This window comes from Pomacea canaliculata, linkage group LG8, assembly GCF_003073045.1.
Source record: "Pomacea canaliculata isolate SZHN2017 linkage group LG8, ASM307304v1, whole genome shotgun sequence".
Lineage (NCBI taxonomy): Eukaryota > Metazoa > Mollusca > Gastropoda > Architaenioglossa > Ampullariidae > Pomacea > Pomacea canaliculata.
Window position 1 is genome coordinate 18,614,264 of NC_037597.1, and position 20,805 is coordinate 18,635,068.

General features: G+C 37.6%; 1 protein-coding gene across 1 annotated transcript; it reads right to left on the reverse strand.

The window, feature by feature from the left end:
* Window positions 1–217: 217 nt before the first annotated feature.
* LOC112570993 (leucine-rich PPR motif-containing protein, mitochondrial-like) lies at window positions 218–20,805 on the reverse strand. The gene is made up of 29 exons (XM_025249766.1): window positions 20,488–20,805; window positions 19,760–19,917; window positions 17,446–17,568; window positions 17,025–17,146; window positions 16,696–16,754; window positions 16,112–16,198; window positions 14,249–14,287; window positions 13,841–13,928; window positions 13,348–13,455; window positions 12,523–12,714; window positions 11,330–11,435; window positions 10,962–10,999; window positions 10,420–10,489; window positions 9,427–9,563; window positions 9,232–9,319; window positions 8,771–8,865; window positions 8,274–8,420; window positions 7,858–7,932; window positions 7,612–7,650; window positions 7,316–7,441; window positions 7,059–7,201; window positions 6,736–6,821; window positions 4,156–4,369; window positions 3,742–3,866; window positions 2,640–2,746; window positions 2,210–2,278; window positions 1,807–1,897; window positions 1,141–1,289; window positions 218–801 (listed from the first exon to the last, which is right to left on the reverse strand). The coding sequence occupies exons 1-29, from the start codon at window positions 20,622–20,624 to the stop codon at window positions 760–762; spliced, it is 3,060 nt and encodes a 1,019-aa protein (XP_025105551.1). The 5' UTR covers window positions 20,625–20,805; the 3' UTR covers window positions 218–759.

A 20,805-nucleotide genomic window follows, 5' to 3' on the forward strand; every position in this document is an offset into this window, starting at 1 on the left:
TGAAATGGTTCAGCACAACCTATTCAAATACTTTGGACTGAAAATGAAGATAAAAAAATAGGGCAATAATTTTTTATATTATTAGGGTCAAGGCTAGGTTCTTTAAAAGTGGGATGACAATAACTGGAGTACAGCACCATGCTGACACAGATTAATAATGCAAGTGATAAGTGAGAATCCTTGGAAGCAACATAAAAGAAGCAGCACATAAACCAAATGACAGACATTATCTTTTTATTGTCTGCTCAAACATACATTTCTCAAGGTCATACTCCACTACATCATCTTCCACACACTTCCTCCTGACAAGTTATATACAACACATTCCTCCAACCTGCAAATAAATCTTTTCATACCACAATATCTGACTGACCATCTACTGCAAGCACATTTCAGCAATGTTCATGTCTAATCTGGTTTACAATGACACCAACACATTCACTGCAGCCAAGACCTACATAAAATGGATTCAGTAAAAATAAACACATGAAAAACTGATTCTGCAATTTTGTGGAAAAATCTGGTGGCAGACCTGTATTTCATCTCCTATGACTAATATGAACAGCAACAAAATCATTTGTTTCTTCTTTCCTTCCTGACAGCTGAGGAAAGAAATATCAACACACTGTGTTGATGTTTTCATGGATTCAGCAATCTTTACATGTCTCTGTTCCTCTTTGGTGACATAAGTGTAAGGTAACAAGTAAATATTACGCTGCCATCTTGTTATCATAGTCAGTTGATTAAGCCTGCTCTCAGTCACACCTTGGCTTCTTCAATAGTCTCAGTGGTTTTTGCTTCCTGAAACAAAGCAGCTACCTTTTGTCACAAAAAGATCTACAAATTTAAATCAAATGATCATTTCTTCCCAAAGAAAATAATAAGAACTTGAACCAAAAGCCAGATTAATATATAATAATAGAAGAAGTTATTTTTAAAAAAGCATTTCCTATCCAGTTAAAAAAAAAAACAACAAACTATTTCATGCCTTATTATTTCATCCCCAAATCTACAAAACTAAGCACCTATAACAACCAGACTGACATTATGAAAGCTTCCCCAAGAAATTTTACAATGACCTGTACATATGGATATGCAGGCATCTGAACACTCTTATCCCTCTCTCACATGTATACTTACAGGCTTATCTTCGACATTAAAAGGTACAGGCATTCCACGTTTTTGTAAGTTTCGGGCAAGAAAGCGTAGAGTTTGTTGGCTAGGCTGAATAAACTCTTCCTCATACTGCAAAAGGACATCTTTTGCTTTCTCCATGTTGTTCTGGCTCACTGTACAAGATTAGAAGCTAAGCAATTATTTGCTCTTTCAAATAAATTAAGGCAAAGGGGAAAAAACCCACAAGGATCATAAACTACCTTGTGTTCTTGTTCCCCATTGCAAGTCCAACAATTACCTTTATTATCTGAGCAAGAAAAGAAGTTTGCACGAGCAACCTCTGTGTTGCAAACTAGGTGGTGTAACAAAGTGTGTGAATTCTTTGCTTGACACTGCACCAATTTTGAGGAGTACATCGGCATTACTTTTAAGGACTTGATGTGCACACTATGAAACGAGACTATAAATGGGTATGTTTGATAAAGGTGCGAGTGTGTCTATATATATATTGTGTACAAGCTACTTAATTTAGTTTGAAAAATACTATTGTTTTTTTCTGAATTGTGCTAGCACAAATTCTATTTAAGAAAGTGCTAATGGGCATTCATGCAGCATAGTGGATTTTTTTCATTTTTTTAAAAGCTTGTGTGATAGTCATGAGAAAATTCCACAATGTAAAAATCCTCTTACCATATCCTCGCATGAGGTGGAAGAGCATATTGTCTCTATCAGCACCAAAAAGATCCTTTGTTATTTCTACCAGAGTTTCCAGTTCTTTAATCTGCAAACAAGCAACATTAAAATGCCAATAACTCCTAAAAAATTAATTAGAACATAAAAGATTATGTTCCTGCATGAAGAGACTTCATTCAGCTATCTGGATATTATCCATACTTGCTTATATTAAGAAGCCAGTCAGCTACATCCCTCTCATATTCTGCATCCCCATGAATGCATTTAGCTCTTTGTATCACAGGCACTTGCTGACAAACCTTTGAGAGTTCTTATCACACATCCCATTCTCTGACTGCTGTTAATTACTAAGGAAATTCAGGTTAAAATCTTTGATCGAAAACTATTTAGCAGATCTCACCTTGCCACTTTCTATAAAATGCTGGCAGTAGTAGCTTAGTCTCTGCTTGCTGGCTCGCAGGCCAGGTGTCTGTAATAAAAGAGAAGCCAAAAATCAACCAAGCTCTTACGTGTGTGTGTCCCCACATGCGCAGACCCACAATCTTGGATTCACTCTTAAACCTTTCTCTTATTCTCTCAATCAAAGACTTTCATTGAAACGCTTTGCCCGTTCCTTCAATATCAGAATACATACGAAAGCATCTATTTCCATTACAGCATCTTCAGTTACAAGTCCATAAGTTAAAGAATAAAGAATAAGAATAAAGGGGCATTTGAAATGTCATTTATTAGTTTATACTTGTGTGAAGGACAAGACTATTAAACATGTCAGGTGCAGCCATGAATGGTGAGTGGTCATGCAACAATTATATATTTGGTATTCAACAAACCTCTAAAATTTTTCTGGCTTTCTTGACATGTCCACATTCGATGAAATCAGCAATAAGGTGATGGAAAACATTAACGAGACCATGAAGTTCTGTCAGGAGGTCTACCACTGAAAGAAGATGTCACCAGCTTTAATTTCCAATAACATGGTTATCTACCAACATGGTTAAAATTTTCCCAGGCTATAACACAAAGCGAAGATATGAAAACGCAAATTAAAGTCAAAACCTTCAGCCAAGGGAGTAAACAGCTATCCCCTCTTCTAATTTCTTAAAATAGGTGAGCTATGAGCAAAATGTAAGAGTCACAAAAACACTGGAACTTGAAACTACAGTGTTCCCTCACTACTTAGCGGTTCATATATCGCGGATTCACTACTTCGCGGTTTTTTTTTTTTGAGTGAAGTATCGATCGATATTTTCGTGCTGGGAATTATCATTTTACAAAATACCATAGATATTTCAACAGGAAAAAGACGAAAAATGTAGCTATATTTGTATTTCTATTAAAATACCATGGTTATTTTGTAGACAGAAAGAAAGAAATTATTGTGTATGAGAAATCCATTGCTATGCGTAAGCGACGAGCCATGATTGTTATCTCCCATCTCGCTGCTAGTTCGCATCAGTTTTTGGGGTTTCTTTGTGTTGTATAATTTTGTTTACACTAATTTGTTATTGTACTGTATTAATACCATGATTGCTATATTACTTTACACTCACATGATATTGTTTTACATGTATATATTATTATTGCATGTATGTCCCTATTTTGCGGAAATTCGTTTATCGCGGCTAATCATAGCACCTATCCCCCGCGATAAACGAGGGAACACTGTACAATCTCAAAATCTATTTATCTACTTTAACCCTACCAGACATGAGGCCCTGAACCTAACTGTCCCCTATACCTGTGCTCCTTAGCATTTTCATGTATTGGACAAAGTATCAAAAATTAGGTACACCGGTGTAGCGGCAGATTTGGAAATTACCGAAAAATATGTACAGCAGTCTGGTAGGGTTAAGTACAAAGGCTTGCAACTTAGTTCATGATTCCAGTGAATGGCATGAACAAAAAAATCAGAAATTGTGAAACAAGACTAACCTTTCTGAAGCCTTTCTGGATCTTCTTTTTCTATGAAATATTTTAAAACCTGATCAACTCCAGGAGAGCGTCGGTGCAGATTAATTATATTTTCCACTTCTTTCAGTATGAAATCCCCATCTCCACTGGAACAGAAAAAAAATTAGCATGACTTTTTTGTTTTGGGCTTTTCTAGGTAGAAGTAAGAGACAGCTGGATTACCTAGTAGGTCCAAGATATGGCAGAAGTGTGTAGCTCATATCCCAAAGGGATCTTACATTTGACAGACAATGCACTTGGCTATGTGGACAATCTATCAACTATGTGGACAAACAAATAAATCATTTAAACAATGATATGCATTATCAAGATGGGGAAAATGACATCCATGCAACCTAAGAATAGTTGCAGGTGGTGAAATAGCAGTGCCCCTACCTGCTGACAACAAAGTCCATGTAGGCATCTAAGGCAGACGTGTTGCTGGTAGTAATGTAGCCTAAAGTGTAGATTGCGTCTTTCAGCTTTTTAGCCTCTTCCACATTCTTGGCAGCTTTCACTACATCTCTGAAGTACTCATCTTTTGGAAAGTTCTGCATTTTTATGACATCTGGATGTTTCTGAGCAAAACTCTGTAGTGTACCGACTGCAGCTAAAGGGAAAGGCAATGCATTAGTGCTTGTTGTCCATTCATGATAGTAAGGAATGAGTACTTGTAAGTTAACAGAACAGCAACAGACAAACGAGGCAACAGGTATGAGATACAGGTCACAAATAATGAAAGTTCTCTGCGAAAAACAAAAGTAAAGCTACTACCTCTATGAAAAATTACTTAAAAACCACCTACACAAAAATACTATTTTTCATGGTAAAATTCCTTTCAAGTATTTACCAGATGACATCTCATAAGGAGTTATCCCGACTACCTCACAATTCCAGCTCTGTCTGTTCCTGATTGGTCAGCCACAACCAATCAACGGGGAGAACACAACCAACACATCCCCCAACAAGATCTTCCAACAGCAGTCTGTGGAAAAGAACCAACCAGAATGCCACTAGCCAAGACATCAAAAAGCGCAAATGGGGCTGGATAGGACTCACCCTGCTGCCTAGGTGAAATTGAGGTATGTCTTATAATTTTTTTATGGGGATGCCTTAGTTTAGTTTATTCCTTGTTACTCATCGGGGAGCATAGGGCTGCAATAACCTTGCCAGCGGAACCGGCTTTGGGCAGCACCCCTCAGTTGGGCCCATGTGGTTCTGACGTCCTTTGCCTTGCTCTCTGTTGTTCTTTTCCAAGTCTGCTTTGGTCTCCCAAAAAATTCCCTCCGAATGGTCACTCCACCTGAAGGTTATCCATCCGGAAGGAATGATCTGCCCTATCCTGCTCAACGAATCTGCAACCCCATTCAATCATCCCAGAATGTGCCATAGCTGCAATTTGATATTATGCTTGTGGCACCACCAGAGAAAATCCCAGACAAATAGGCACAGCTCTGGAGAGTGCCTCCTTGCTGATGAAGGTAGGTCACCACAGCAGTGTTGTTGATGATGATAGATGATCATCCATAGCAGGGATTGCTGTGAACCCTCCAGTTCCTTCCACACTGCCAGAAGATTGATGCAACTGATGTGAAAACTTATCCATCTCTGACCATTAACCATGCAGAACAATTCCCAGACCAGACAAGTGGTTGAGCCACAGCATCCTGGATGGGGGTCATTCTCGCCTCTGGCATGCAGACCTGGTTGATAAGGGTCTTCTTCTGGAACCTTATCCCCCAAGGAATGAAATCCTGTGCAAATTACAAATCTGACTTGTCGGATGAATTTTTCATCCCAGTAATGTCAGAAGCGCAAACAGGCCTTAAGCGCTTTTGGGTGTCTAGTGCATGAAGCATCACCACAAAATGATGGAACATTCTTTCGAAGGCTAAGCGGAGGAAGGAAGCACGATGCCAAAGGGTGCATCAGAACTTGCAAGTAGGTGTTGGCCAACTGATGCTGATGTCCACCCTGACCTCAGTGACCTGGTAGTCACCAAGAAAAGTGCTGTGTGCGTGTAAAGGTGTCCTACTGGTTTAGAATACGTCTCTATCTCCCATCTGGCCTCGGAACCAGAAACAAGATGGAAAAGTGGCCAGGAAGTTCATGGTGCTGTACCTTCTGAATGGCTCTCTTCTGTAGTAAAGCCTTGATTCAGCTCTGCAGCCAGCACACCTTGTCCACATCAGAGGGCAATGGAGTCCACAGTGATGCCTGAGTACATGGGATTTTGCTGGTAAAGGACAAGCAAAGCCCTTCTTCTTGATGGTCATCAATCAAGGACCCGCAGACTTCACGTGCTCTGAATGCTCCTTCAGGTTCACCCCCACTGTTATTGCAGTCCTGATCGTCTGGTCTGCCAAAGCAAGGTCCCACTGCCCGTGCCAACTTCAGGTGGTTGAGGTGGATCCCGGCCTGATCCTCCATGACATGGCTGAGAACACATGCTTCTGCTGACTGCAATGCACTGCCTCTGGTGGACACACTACATGAAGGGCCTGACCCAAGATCAAGTGTGTGTGCGTTGTCGGTGGAGGTAGACTTTTTGACCCACGGCCCAGATGAAATAAACCTGATACTTACTGAAGAGCCCCATGCCAAGAGTGGATTCCCCATGGAACTCCTAGATAGCAGAAGCCTTCACTGACTGCATACAGCATAAAACCAAGTAGAAACAGGGTAGCTGACACACATCTAAACTGCATGAACTGGGCAAAAACTGCAGAGGTAAGCTCAAAGGCTAGATGGGGCAGAATGGAGGTCGAACTGGTTGAGTTTGTGTTCTACCCATTTATTGGTCATTGCTGACCTATTGGGAATGGAACTGAGGTAGCTAGTCGGGATTACTCCTCATAGTCATGTCATCTGGTATAATACAAACAAGAAATTACTTTAGCAGTTTGTGCAATGCATATGCAAAAACTTACAAAAAAGATCAAAAATATAAATCGCTGTTTATTAAGTGAAACTTACCATCTACCTGTCCATTTGATACCTGCAATAAGGCGATCTTCAACACCAAAGACATATAGTGCTTGTGATCAGGATACAGAGTTTCTCTACCAATAAAACAAATAAACAGAAAAGAGACCAATAGTAGCAATAGTACTCACATGTCCACATTTTATTCCTCCAACAATAAGTGTGGAGAGACAAAAGACAGCAGAAACAGTTTCTTTCTCCATTTTCCTTGATTCTTGCAAATAGTTTCCTTAAACTCCCTTCCTCATGTCTGATACTAAACATTGAAAATTCCCACCAATTCAGTCACATTTTGGAAGCATGAATTTACTCACAGCTGCTGAAGATAATGTTGTGCTTTCTCTATATTCTTGACGTGTGCAGCATACAGGTATGCCAGCTGAGACAGCACGATAGGGGGAAATATAAATCCCCCCTCTTCTAGTTTTGATCGCACTTTTTCAGCTTCTTCCTCATCCTGCAAATATAAAAAAAATAATAATGTAGTTTGCCTCACAAAACCCCACAAATCCAATGAGTCGCAGCTAATAACCTACACATTTCTTTTCGGACTTGAAAGTATTTGACTCACCCCAACTGCACAAGCTTTAACAAGCAAGCGTTTTTGAACGGACTTGTTATTTGGGTTCTTCTCTGCCAAGTGCCGCAGCTCTTGAAGTGTAAGATCGGGTAAAGATGGTTCAGGATTCTCTTTTTTCTGCAATAACACAGGACATAACTTTAATTACCTCTATACTTTTGCACAAAAAAATCTGGTTAAAAAAAATAAAGATATCTCTTATAATTTTATATATCTATGTAAATATATTTTTTTAAATGGTTTGTGATTTCAGCTGTAACAAGAACTGAAAAACATTTTGCACCCACCTCAGTATCTGCTTCATTTGCAGCCAGATCATTCAACCTCTGTCAGAAAGATCAGAAGCACAATGAGAAAAAAAATTACAACTTGGTCTTCAACTGTACACAGTTCGGTCAAATATTTTCACTCAAAAGACCAAATTTACTTAGTGGTGAGGCAAAAAAGAGTTCAACTTCAGGCGTATTTTAGGGGAAAATAAAATCACAAAAGAATCAAACTTCTAAATTGCAATATCAAACCAGAAGACTTACTTTCAGAAGTTCGGGTGCAGAATTTTCCATAAGCAGCTCTAGTTCTGATTGACTTCGCCTCGTAATTCTCAATTCCTGCACCATTGTTACCCAAAAATTGTCACAATCTTTTTAACTTTTACTTGAAGCAGTTCTCAGTTCCTTTATTTACTTAATTAGGCGAAAAAGCATAAATATGTACATAAGTAAATGTTAAATGTATGCACCTATTCACCCAAGAACTTAAAGTCTTTATTTTACTCTGAGATGTCTCATCTCTAAGTAGCAAATGGTTTGAATATTACAGAATAAGCAAGTGGCTTTTGTATAAATTTAACCTACTAGCTGAAAAAGAAGAATGATGGGGTGTGGGGGGGGGAAAAAAACCAAGCAGTTAAAAAAAAAAATTGAGCAGTTATTTAAGCATCATGTCTTACATTCTTCTCCATGAAGTCAAAGATCTCTGGTACATTGACCCATTTCTTCTCCTTCTGCTGCAAAAGGATCTGCTTTAAAACAGTGGAAGTGAGGTCCAATGCTGGTGTCTTCCAGCGGTCACTTTGGGCTTTCAACAAAGCCAGAATCTAAAACAGACAGAATAAGGATATCAACAAAACTTATGTATGTTTACTGCTGAGGTCCAGCATGAATTTTGAACAGGAAAATGTGTAGTAGTAATATGTCCTACATTTCATTCTTATGACTGGAAGTTGAAACATGTCTATGATGCCATGACCAAAGAAAGAAACTACATTTAAAAGACAATACCATGCACAGAAAAAAAATAAATAAAAGATTGTTACAACATAATAATATAATAACAACCAATGAACAACAAATTTGAAGTCAGCATAGAATAGATTCTGAAAACTGAGATCTGATATTTTAAGAAAGAAAAAAAGGTGTAATTAGACAGTAATCTGATACACAATACCTCGAGGGATCCCTTCCAGTCTTGGGTCTTGTGCAGAAAAGGTATGATGGCAGCACGTACGGCACCAATAATTATGAATAGCTCTCTTCCATCCACTGAAAACAAACATTCTTTTAGGAAAAAAAAATAAAAAAATGACACAGTCCATACTGGCAATTTTTAAAAGTCCATTACCATTTTCTGAGACTGTACATTTATGTACATATTTATGATTCGTTTTTTAAGATGTGACACCTATTTCAGATAGCTATTCCAACTACAACTTTTTTCCATAGGCATTGGCTTAAACCGCTGCTTTTAAACATTGCTTTTACACCTTGCAATATGCCAGCTATTATGTTGTTTTTATTAACAAGCTTCCAAGAGCAGATATTTCAGTGCAAATATGCATTTGGGGAATTAATTTATCATAACTTCTCTCTCACAGACCAAGCAGATTAACCACCATCCTAGCAACTTACAGAACTTGAGAGCAGGCTGAAGGGTGCCTTGGGTGAGATGATAAAGGAAACATGCAAAGTTCACCTCTCTTTCTTGGAAGTCATAAGCCTGGAAGAAATCAATTGAATGTATGTTAATTAAATGAAATCAATTAAATGTAAAAGCTACTTTAAAAGGCAAAGTTTAGTAGAGAATGCTGACCAACTCTACCTTACCTTCAGATTTTTCACAATCTCATCTTGTGACTCTCCAAGTGAAGTCAAAGCTGGTATGACATAGCTGTGTAGCGTCAAGATAAAGTCATCACGGTTTTCACACAAAGTTTTCTGAACTTTCAAGGTCTCATAAATATCTGAAAGTGAAATGCCAGTTTTATTATTTACAACTATCAAGACTGTACACGACTGCAATATAATAATAAATAGGACACTCTAAGTAGGGGTTTTGTTTTCAATCACTGGCTAGGAGATCTTCTGCATCAGCTTACCAAACTTTGATTTCCTGAATGTACCTTATATTCACACAAACGCCATCATGAAACCAGCACTATGCTGACTGGGCTAGTGTAGTGTCTACCAAAATTAATTTGTACTGACTTATGTATCAAAGGTACATTATACTGGATTTGGAATTCACTTCTCATTCCCAGATTTACAATTAAAGAACTAAAACTTTAAAAAATCCCACTAGAATGAAACTGGATTTTTGTTTCGTATGAAAGTTCTGTTCATGATAATATGTTTATGTGACATCACTTTGTAACTGGTAACATGATGACAATGAAACTTTTTTGTGCTTACAATAATCATTCTTTGTTAACAGTGTGAATGGCATAAACAACTGATTATCATTTGTGTGCCACCATCCTTTTTGTTTTGCCCCATGTGCATATATTGCAGCATGTACATGTCTTGGATTTGTGAAGCCAATATGATTGTTTTCACCCCATGTGTAAATATTGCACAGTGTGCACCTATCTCTAAACTGCATAATCTGCTTTGCCCAGTGTGACTATATTGCTTGATAGATACATTCATATTTCTTAAGTCAATTTTAATGAATTCTCTGAAATTTTTTGGCCTCATACCCAAAATGGAGAAATTTCTATTAGTTGTGACTTCACATTTGTGACTATGGTGTCTATAGACTTTTGTGACAATAGGCATTTGCTACAATTCAAAGATAATTCTTTTAACATATAAGCTTACTTTTCTTGTCTCCTGCATCTTGGAACTGACAAAATGCTGGCCAGAAATAATGAGCACGAATAGGAAAACCCTGTGAAAAAAAAAAAACCAAAACAAAACAACAGTAGCTCACAAGAGTAATAAGAACATACTTCCACAATAATTACAAGAGAAAATATCAAAATGGTAACAAGAATGGAGATTATCACAATGATTATATTTTCACTCTTGTGTTTGAGCATCAGGTGGAAATATTTTGAAGATCAAGCTGCAAGTGTATGAAAGTGCCATTCAACTGTTCTTGAATTGCTTTTCCAAAGTTTGTTTTATAGACCAATTTAAAGCCTATTTCTTAGGAAGAAAAGTGTACAGACCTGCATGAAAAGGTACATATAGAAAATTAACATAGTGACATTACCTTGCGAAATTAAAAGTGGTAAGAAGTGCAGAGAATATCACAACAGAGAATTTCACAATGATTATATTTTTACTTTTGTCTGTTAACATCAGGTTTAAAACTTTAAAAAAAAAAAAAAGAAGAAGAGGGGGAATTGAAACAATACCTCTAATTTCATTTTCTCCACAACTTTCAAGGCATATTCTGAAAGTGAAACAATTCATGCAAGCACTTAAATGTCAGATAAAGTACAACTAATCAAAGACTTTAGATTAGGAATTACTTCTTGAACACAGGTTACATGTTTACTTAGGAGTCAACACAAATTGGCTTCCCTTTTACTCCCCACCTGTTTTGAAGTAGAGTTTTAACTAAGGAAACGAAAATTTCAAAATTAATTCAGTAAATTCATATGAGATTCATTTGCTATATAAATTGTTGTGCTGCAGTACAAACATATTATCTGTTTCACAAAAAAGTTAGTTTTAAAGTCTAATGATTTCTCAGGCAAACAAAAGAAAGAATAGATTTTACCTGGTTTGTTTTCAAGGAAAGCCAGATGTGCAACAGCACTGAGATCATCTTTGTTGATACCTTTCTCTTGCATATCATTTATTATCTTTACAACTGTATCCAAAGGCTGTAAAAATAAGAAAATGCACCAAAGTTCCACCAATAAACAAATATTCACAAGGGATTGATTAGTAAAAAATAGCTATATATTGTGAGGTTCCCAGTCACTTAATCCCTGACACTTAACCCCCTAGACTTTTAATCCCTAAGCACTTAATCCCTAAACTAAATCCTTAACTATAAAAATTATGAAGTCAGCGAAAAATGTAATTGAAAGTCAAATAATTCAGATTCAAATCATGCTTTTAACTTCAACGTCATTTGAAAATCTACAACATTAGTTAAAGTTCATATAAGCTAGTAAATTTAATGTTCTTCAACAATATGATATGAAAAATGTTCTTGAGTGTTCGCGAGGTAATTGTTGTCAATCAATATGAAAGGTAAGCTAATGATCGGAGGTACAGAAGACGATCCATTGACTCATATTTCTCTACAGTGTTGCTAATTCTCCTGGCTAATTCAGCGTATTTCCTCTTTGGACGCTTCTCTGTGCTTTCTTCATGATTATAGAACAGACGCCTTGTGTAGCGGACAATATAGAGGCATTAAACAATGCTTTATAGAAGAATCAGTGATTAGAAATCACACATCACACATTGCTCTATACAGGAGTAAATGTGTGGGGATGACGTATTCTAATTCAGTGCTTTGACAGAAGCATTACATAATGCTTTAATAAAGGATTAAGTGTCTGGGGATAAAGTGTTGGGGATGAATTGTCGGGGAATAAGTGTTGGGGATTAAATGCTTAGGGATTAAAAGTCCAGGGGATTAAGTTTCTGGGGATTAAGTGACTGGACACCATATTGTGAAGGTGCTTTCAACTTAGAATCTGTTCTACAGGATACTGATGAGAAATGTGACTGAAACAAAGAGGAATATAAGCATAATTCTTGTGGGCTAAGTAATGGGAAATAAAGACAAGTAACCTTATAATCAGAACACTCAACTCTGTAAGAAGTTCCCATAATCTGAGCAATAACAGGTGTTGGTACCTGACACTAAAGCACAGATAAATAATAGCACAACAGCAGAAATGAATCCAGGGAAACAAAAGACTATTCCTGTATAAAAGGGTGTATTGTACTTACCCTCTGATGCCTTGCAAGAGCTCGCAGAAAGAATCTCCCAAGTGTCGGATGATCTGAATCATCCTGACTTGGCCGAGGCATTTCCAAGAACAGTTGGTAGGCTGCATCATCCAAGCCAGACGCTATTAGCTGGTTGCAAGTGCGAACCGCATCCTGGTTGAAAGGAATGCCACTGTGCAGAAAGGTTAGGACCTGTCAGCAAAACATCAATCAAAGTATTACAACAAAATAAACCATGAAAGCACAGTTGAAATTCACACCTGTGATCAACGAGCACTGCTGACAGTGTACTACGTCGCGCTAGTGCACCATTCACAACACTGCCTGCAGTCAACACCAATCAGAGAGAGAATGAATGACCATCCAGATTATTCGGACGCTGACAGTCAGCATTTCTCGCAGTTCTGAAAAACTATTACTTCCAAATGAGAAATGCAGACTTTCAATGTCCGAATAGTCCAAACTGTCGCTTATTCCTTCTGTTTGGTGTTGACTGCTGGCAATGTTGTGAATGGTGCAAAAGCGTGACATAGTACACCGTACAGGTGATTGTTGATTGCTGGTGTGAATCACGTACTTTGCTAGTGGATAATTAACTAACGGATGAGTTTTGAAAGCTGAAATTTACAGGTTAGGTTTATACCACCTATAACTATCGATATCTGGAAAAAAAAACTGCAAACCATTCAGGTTGGTCTTTAAGCTGACCATGAGGATATCAGGCAGTGTAAAAGTTTGTCACAGCTAATACAAAAATTTCACAAAAGGATTGCAGACAAAGTATCAAAATATGTTGAAACACAGTTCCATGCATTTCCAACTCACTTCTTTGAGGTGCTGGGAGTTTTTTGTTGCTGCTGCCAAGACAGTATAGACCTCCAATAGTTGATTAGGTCTTAATGGCACATTTTCAATTTCTGCCAGGTTTATGAACTGCACAGAATATATACAAGACAATGTAAATTCTTATTTTTTTTTCCAAACAAGGTGCTAATTTCAGATGTTTTTATTTACATACTTCATTTCTAACATTTTAATAGTAATTTAATAGTATTTTAATTTTTGTTCAATAGTAAATGATATTGCTCTCCAGCCTTTTAGACATGTCAGGCTACTTAACTATTAAATGCACCTATCATTCTTTTTATGTACTCTTTTACTTAACAAATACTAAAGCCAATTCAAACTTTTCCAACACAAACACTCCTGACTATACAATGAGCTGTTCTTGGACAGTTACCATGCTCGACAAAATGTCAACAAATGGTAGGTTGCTTCACTCATGGCAGTTCATCTTCAATAATGAAGAATCACATACCTTTTTCATCTCTTCTATATCCCCTTTCTCTGCAAAACCTGCTGCCAGCACTTGGTAGGTAGAGCTGGTTGGCTCAAGACCTGTTTGTCTGTAATGGAATGAAAGAAAAACACTGAACTAAAAGCAAGAAATTTTCATGAAATACACGAACAGAAGACTGAAAGTGGCATGCCAGCTGGACCAACACTGAGCTGGAGACAAACACATACCCATAAATTAAAAAATGTTAGTATAAATAGTGCAGACACAATCTGAGTTTACACAGATAAGCATTAAACCATTAACTTCTCAAAACATAGGACAGAATAACTAAAAAGTTTTTCATTATTACAAACACAAATTAATTAAAAGGATGCGTGCTTGTTGGAATGACTGGCCTGCAGCAATGTGAACAAAGAAAATGATTACCTCATAACATCCAAAATATTCTTTGCACTGTCAGGATCACTGGATAAAAAAAAAAGAAAGGCCAAAACATCTTTTGAGCATTTCAGAACAAACAATTTGAGTATTTCTTTAATCACAAACCAATAGGTTTGAAGTTTACTTCTGGCATTTCTTCACCATTAAATATCTGGATCCTATTTTTAGGATATCTTTAAAGGTCTAATGAGGAGCACAATTTCTTTTTCTAATAACTAAAAAAAAAAAACAAAAAAAACTCAGTGCAAGATACATTTTTCTAAAACTGGGTGAATACCCACCTTCTGTTCTCATGATTCAAACATGTCTACATTGTACAGAATGAGGTCAACAACACAGATCTCAGGACTGTACACAGATACATTTACAATGTCAAGGGCTGAGCCCATTGCACAGCTGGGACCATAACAAGGCATACCTTCATACAGTCACATAAAAAAATGTTGCACCTCACTAGACCTTTATCTTATGCATATTGAAAATAATATTTGCAATGGTAAACAAATTTTCACAAAGTAATTTTACTGAAATAAAATTAGTTATTTCTTATCAATATTTATTTGCTCAACATGAATATGAGAATCAAAATGCAAAATTGACTCTAGTTTTTTTGTAAGCTGCAGTAATTATGGTGTATATCACGAAATGCATGCTAATAGTAACTGACCTATGGTTCGTATCTGTTAAAAAAAAAAAAAAAAAAAAATCAAGTCTTAGACTATGTCTTAGATTTCTTTGCCTGTCTCTAGTACAGCTTTTCGGAGGCATCTCTGGGAAGTGTCCAGCAGAAGCCACCCAGCATGGTAGTGGACATAATTTTCCCTGGTATCTTTTTTCCATTGTTGCGATATCTTGATAAAAACATTAACCATGTTCATCACTAACCATACCACTTGTCTGAAAGAAATCCAGATGGGAATGAAGGAAGTAGATCTTTAGAGACATATTGCAGCCTTCTACTAGTTTCTTGCCCTAACATTCCCAAGAAAGTTTGCAGACACTAGGCGAAAAGCATGTTGTGCTTGTTTCGCATCACCTTGCAGCAAGTTGTTGAACCGGTCATCTTTGAAGAGCTCTCGAAGCTAAAAGATTGTATTTTTGGAGTCTTCAGCCTAGCAATTCTGCCTATTTCTTGGATAAGTCCAAATCCCAAACCAGGTTTTTCCTGTGTTATTCTGTGTGGGTTGATGATGCACCACAGTGAAAATCTGGATTACTGCATGCTGACTGACCAGGAGAAGAGCAGGTCGGCTCACCCTCGTCCTCATCAGCTGAATCAAGAAAATATTCTGCTGGAGTTCTGGAATAGGAAGCTCCTCACCATGCGGAAATGGTCTCAATGCAGACGGAATGTTAGGGTAGACTATTCTCAACTTATTTTGCTTCATTATCTTGCCGGAAAGAGCAGGAACCAAGCATACTGGTAAAGAAGTAATGAAGGAACAGTTATTTGTGTGGTTGCTTGGCTCTCTCCACATCGTGATGTGTGTATGATGGTATTATTCAATGTGATACAGTATTACATCATTTGAGGCTTATTCAGGATGTTGTTACAGTCTTACTGGATAAACATGGTCATATTCATAAACAGCACACCAAAATACTACAAATTAGGACTTTTTATGATCAGTAATAATTTCAGTGATGACAGTGTTATTTGTTTAATCATGGCTACAAGGCAAGATCTTTGCACTTGTTCATTGCATGTAACTACAGAATCGATGATATAAAATGGTCACAATGATGTAAAATAAAGAACAATCCAAAGACTACCAAACAGTAATAATGGGTGGCAGACAATATCCAAGGGAGAACAATCATTTTTATCAGACTGAATCAGTTCCCTACCCTGCACGCAGATGACCTGTAATGAAGGCGTTGAAGACCACATCACTGATCGGCAAAGATGCTGCCTTCATGTACTCCAAAACTTGCCTGCACAAATGTATAAATGGCTAAGATGCCTCAACCAGAAAGTGGATACAGGCAAGCCTAACTGACAACACTTCCACTAAAGCATCTGTGCACAGATGGCATTTGGTGAAAGAATTCTTATTGACAGAAACTTTTTAAGGCACAAGAAGCTTGTACAATAAATAAGAAATAAGAATAAGCACATAACAATAACCCTTCTTCAGTTAGTTTATTACTGCTCCCATTTGTCCTTCAGATCCATTGCACTAGCCCACATGGAAATCTCTTAAGTGGTTAAGGTAGGCATTCTTGCAGATGTGATCTGGGTTTTGGATGCATGCGCCACATGGACCCCCCTTATTTGTGTGCAGCAGTTTCAGGTGGTTCACATGTGACATCAAAGACTTCTCTGTTATGTAATAAATATAGATAAAAACAGAAAAACACATCAATATAAGAAGAAACTGATTTGCCATGAATCAAGCGACAGCATTAAAGATAAAAGTGCTAGCACTTACGTTGCACCCTGAATGTCCCCTCCTTCGCAGAAGGAAGCAATCAGTCGTTGATATGTCACCTATGGACAGAGAAAAACAACACAAAGGCTGAAAAACATTCTTCCCCAATAATTTCATCTGGTACAGATATTTATCAGAGAATGGACTCTTTCATTATTAATGTCAAAAATCAACATGACCGTTTCAGTGGAAGGAATGGGTAAATAAGGACAGAGGTTATAGTAGGATCAGCAACAGAAAAGTTCTTGTGATACCAGTATCTCCCACACAAGATACCAGTGTCTCATGAGCAAACATCTGCACTTGATTCATAGAAGTGTCAGACTTACTCTGTTAGGTTGGATCCCATCACTTTCCATGGCAGCCAGGAACTCTGTTGGTGAAAACTTCTGTTTGTTTTGGATGTAAACACCCAACAAAGCATTGTAGTGAGTGACATCCAGAGGTATATCTAATGACAGAAAAAAAAACTTCCCATTAACTTATCTGAGGGTACAACAAATAAACAGTATAAAGAACATACGTGGACCCATTATCACCATCAGATCCTCACACACAGAGGTATTTGCTGCTGTTAAAAACCATCTCTTGCCATCTTTCTTGGTTCTCTTCTATTCTTTGGGAATCCACACAGGGACTGTGCCACATGCAGACAAAGCATATAATTATAGGCTGTTTGTTTGTATTTTTAGATCAGCTAAGAACTCTTATAAAAGATGCATATTTATGATCTGATAAATAAACACTCACCATATTTCTTGTACTTGTCCCATAGTTCCTGAGCGAGTTTAAGACGAGTTGATGGTGGTTCATCAAAGAGAGTTGCGCCATACAGTCGTAAAAGTGATAGACTGTTCTGGGCACTGATAGTTCCTGAAGGCACAAATATGGTCCATCAGCAGAAAATAAAATAGTAGAGAAAGTTGGAGAAAAGAGTCTGAGAGAGATGGATGGTGGGGAGGGAAAGAGAAAGAAATACATGTGAGGATTATACAGAACTATTTCTGAGTTTACAAAAAAATACTCTAATACCCACACATCCCTGTTATCCATATCAGACTAGGTATATTCTCCCTTTGACCAGCGTGGAAAGTCTACATTGGATTAGCAGTTGTACAGGTTTCTAATTACCTAAAATGATAAAACTGTCAGATTAAAGAAAAAACTAGAGAAAGCAGTTGCTCATTTACACTGTATTACTAGTGTATGATTATAATCATTGTTTTTATAACCAATCACAATGCAAATGTTTCATTGCAATGGCTGTTTATAGTTTTTGTTAATTATATCTTCCATTTGAACAAAAGATTTCATATCCGCTTTTAGCCTAATTAAGTCTTATCTGTGTGTAACTACATGCTCCAGTCTACTACTCATGGAGCTACTTACTGATAAGTTAAGGCAGAGATAGTGAAAAATCATTACATGGTAAAAGAGTGCCCACATGTAGTTGAAATTTTCTTTTTGGGTGGGGTGGGGGAAAGATTTATTAATAATAATATTAATATTACGTTTCACAAATTTAAACAAACAAGATTTATTTTCAGCATATTTTATTCCTTTCATAAGATATAATTGATTATACTGTAGACTTATACAAGGAAAGAAAGATGAACAGCACAAATGACACAAAAATAAAAACATCTGAATTTTTAAACTTTATTTTTATTGCTTCTTTTCTTTATTTTCCTCTGTATCTCTTTCTTTACTCATAAGCGGGAACACCAACATTTAACATTTTCAGTCCATTCCCCTCATTACAACAAAGCCAGGTGGAAAGGAGGGTATGGAAAAACAGCTTTTAGTCCATGATTACATCTATGGTTATAATAACAATAATGAGTTAATTTGTATATAATGTTTCTCCAGCATTTGTCAGACTCAAGGCACGTTATAATCCATTTAAGAAAAGGACATAAAATGACAGGAGTTTACAGGTTGCTGCACTGCTTGCACAAAAAGAGCATCAAAAGGGCTAGGACTTCAGTTTTGTCCCCAAGGTTTTGTTTTGCAATACTTATATTTACGTGTGTGTTCCAATAGCTAACTGAATTTTTGAGTGCAATGTACCTGTACATCGGTGTACGCTAGTGTCTACACTATAGTATTATTATTTTCCAGTTGTTATATATACTATTGTTTCTTACACCCTGAATCTGGGAAATGACAGTCTGTGCCCATCTGATGAATTATACATCAGAAGCAAAATTATACAATTGATCAGTAAAACCATGAAAATGTTCAATAATCCATCAAGATATCTAGGTACACCCAGAGGTTTAGTTTTGCTACCCCCACCCCCCAACAAACACATATGGAAAGGAAACAAGAGGTGTCTAGAAGTTAGGGGCCGAAGTTTCTTTATGCCGTGAGGTCATTTAGGGGTTGTCAAAGGTCGGCCAGCCTCTATGTGCAACAAAGGTCGGGTCGTGTGCCAAGTGTCTGCCCCTGTAGCCGGCCGATCCGCCCATATATGTAGAGGCTGCCCTTCCCGCCTCTAACTCGCAAGAGGCTTGCTAAAGATGGCTGCTGCGTGAAGCAGAACGAAATCTTCGCAGAAACAGAATATTTCACAATCAAATTAATCCCATCGATTCATGGTAGCACTCTATCAATGATTAAGATTTCGATGTAATGACTGGAGATCATCGATGACATACAAGCAGACTTAGTAATTTCAAATCGGGGGCACAATGTCACACAATTCAAGTGTGTCTTGCCCTTCGTTTATATGCAATGGGTGCCTTTCAGAATGTGTGTTTGCCTATCTAGCAGGCATCTCCCAAAGAACCGTTGGCCAGATTATTAACTGAGTCACGAGAAACTGAAAAAAGTACAAACCCTCCATGGGATTTTCCTTGGAGTTCCCCAGGGTCAGAGTATCAAGGCCGCATATGGAAATGTCGATGGCCCAAGAACTGCGCTGCGGTGAAACAGTTCACACGCATGGCACTCGCCTAGTGACCGGTAAGCTCTTGGGAGGTTATAGGTTTAGCGATGCGGAAAATGCCTGCACGACGAAACTTTGGCCCCTGGTAGATACAAATCCCTTTAGTAGCCTTACCTTCCTTGTCCAGATGTGATACAATGGGGTCCAGCTGCTTTCGCGAAACACGTCCAAACTGTTTTACATAACGCTCTAAGACATTGATAAGATTTTCAATTTTGGAGGTAGTTGGTGGTACAGAATCTATATCTTCAGCGAGTTTACTTGTCCATGATCTGTGTATAGACAGGAACAATGTGATACAGTTAGTTAAAAAACAAGTAAATGCCACTGGTGGCACATATGTATACTAGATCATTGGAATCATATAAGTGCACACATAGACACAGCTCTTTACCACTATTAACTCTGGGCCAGTAAAGTACCAATAACAACGCGAGTTACAGCAATAACTGAAATTAAGTATACTTAAGTTCTAAGTTAAGAGCTTTAATACAGTGTGCAAAATGTGTTCCTGTTCCCCCAGACTGGGATCTAGATTAAGCGGGCTACGACATTTTGGTAATGTTATCAAAAATTCATAAAAACCTCAGTCACAGTTATCACAAAGCATGCATATTTATGACCGGTCGTCATAACAAAGGTGCTAAGATCGAAAGGTATAGTGTCTGGTGCTGGAAGTACCTATGAAAATACTACCAACGGATGTCTAAAAGCGTGTTCTAAACTCCTAAAATACCCTCGTTACGAAGAAACTTTCAACGACAGTGTTTGGATAAAAATCGTTCAATGTCATTCAATAACGTTTTGGAAACTGAATAAAATTATGAAATGAAAGACATTACCTCTGATCTAAAGATGTAGGATTCTGGGACAAAAGATGTTGATTAATCTGAGCTGATCCTGTAAAGGTCACACGAAGAAGTTTTTGCGAATGAAATACTGGTATAAAGAAGCGTGCACACCGCATGAGCGCAGCCATTTTAGATACAACGCTTTTGAGCGCATAGAATGATGACGTCTCTACAGAAGCAGCAAAATGGAGTAGTTTCCCTTGGACTCGATCATGCAGTACGTGAGTGTACGTCCTTTGTGTGACAACGTTATCTAATTAAAGATCAACACAGAATGGCATGAGTAATACATCTGTTTTGTCTCGAACA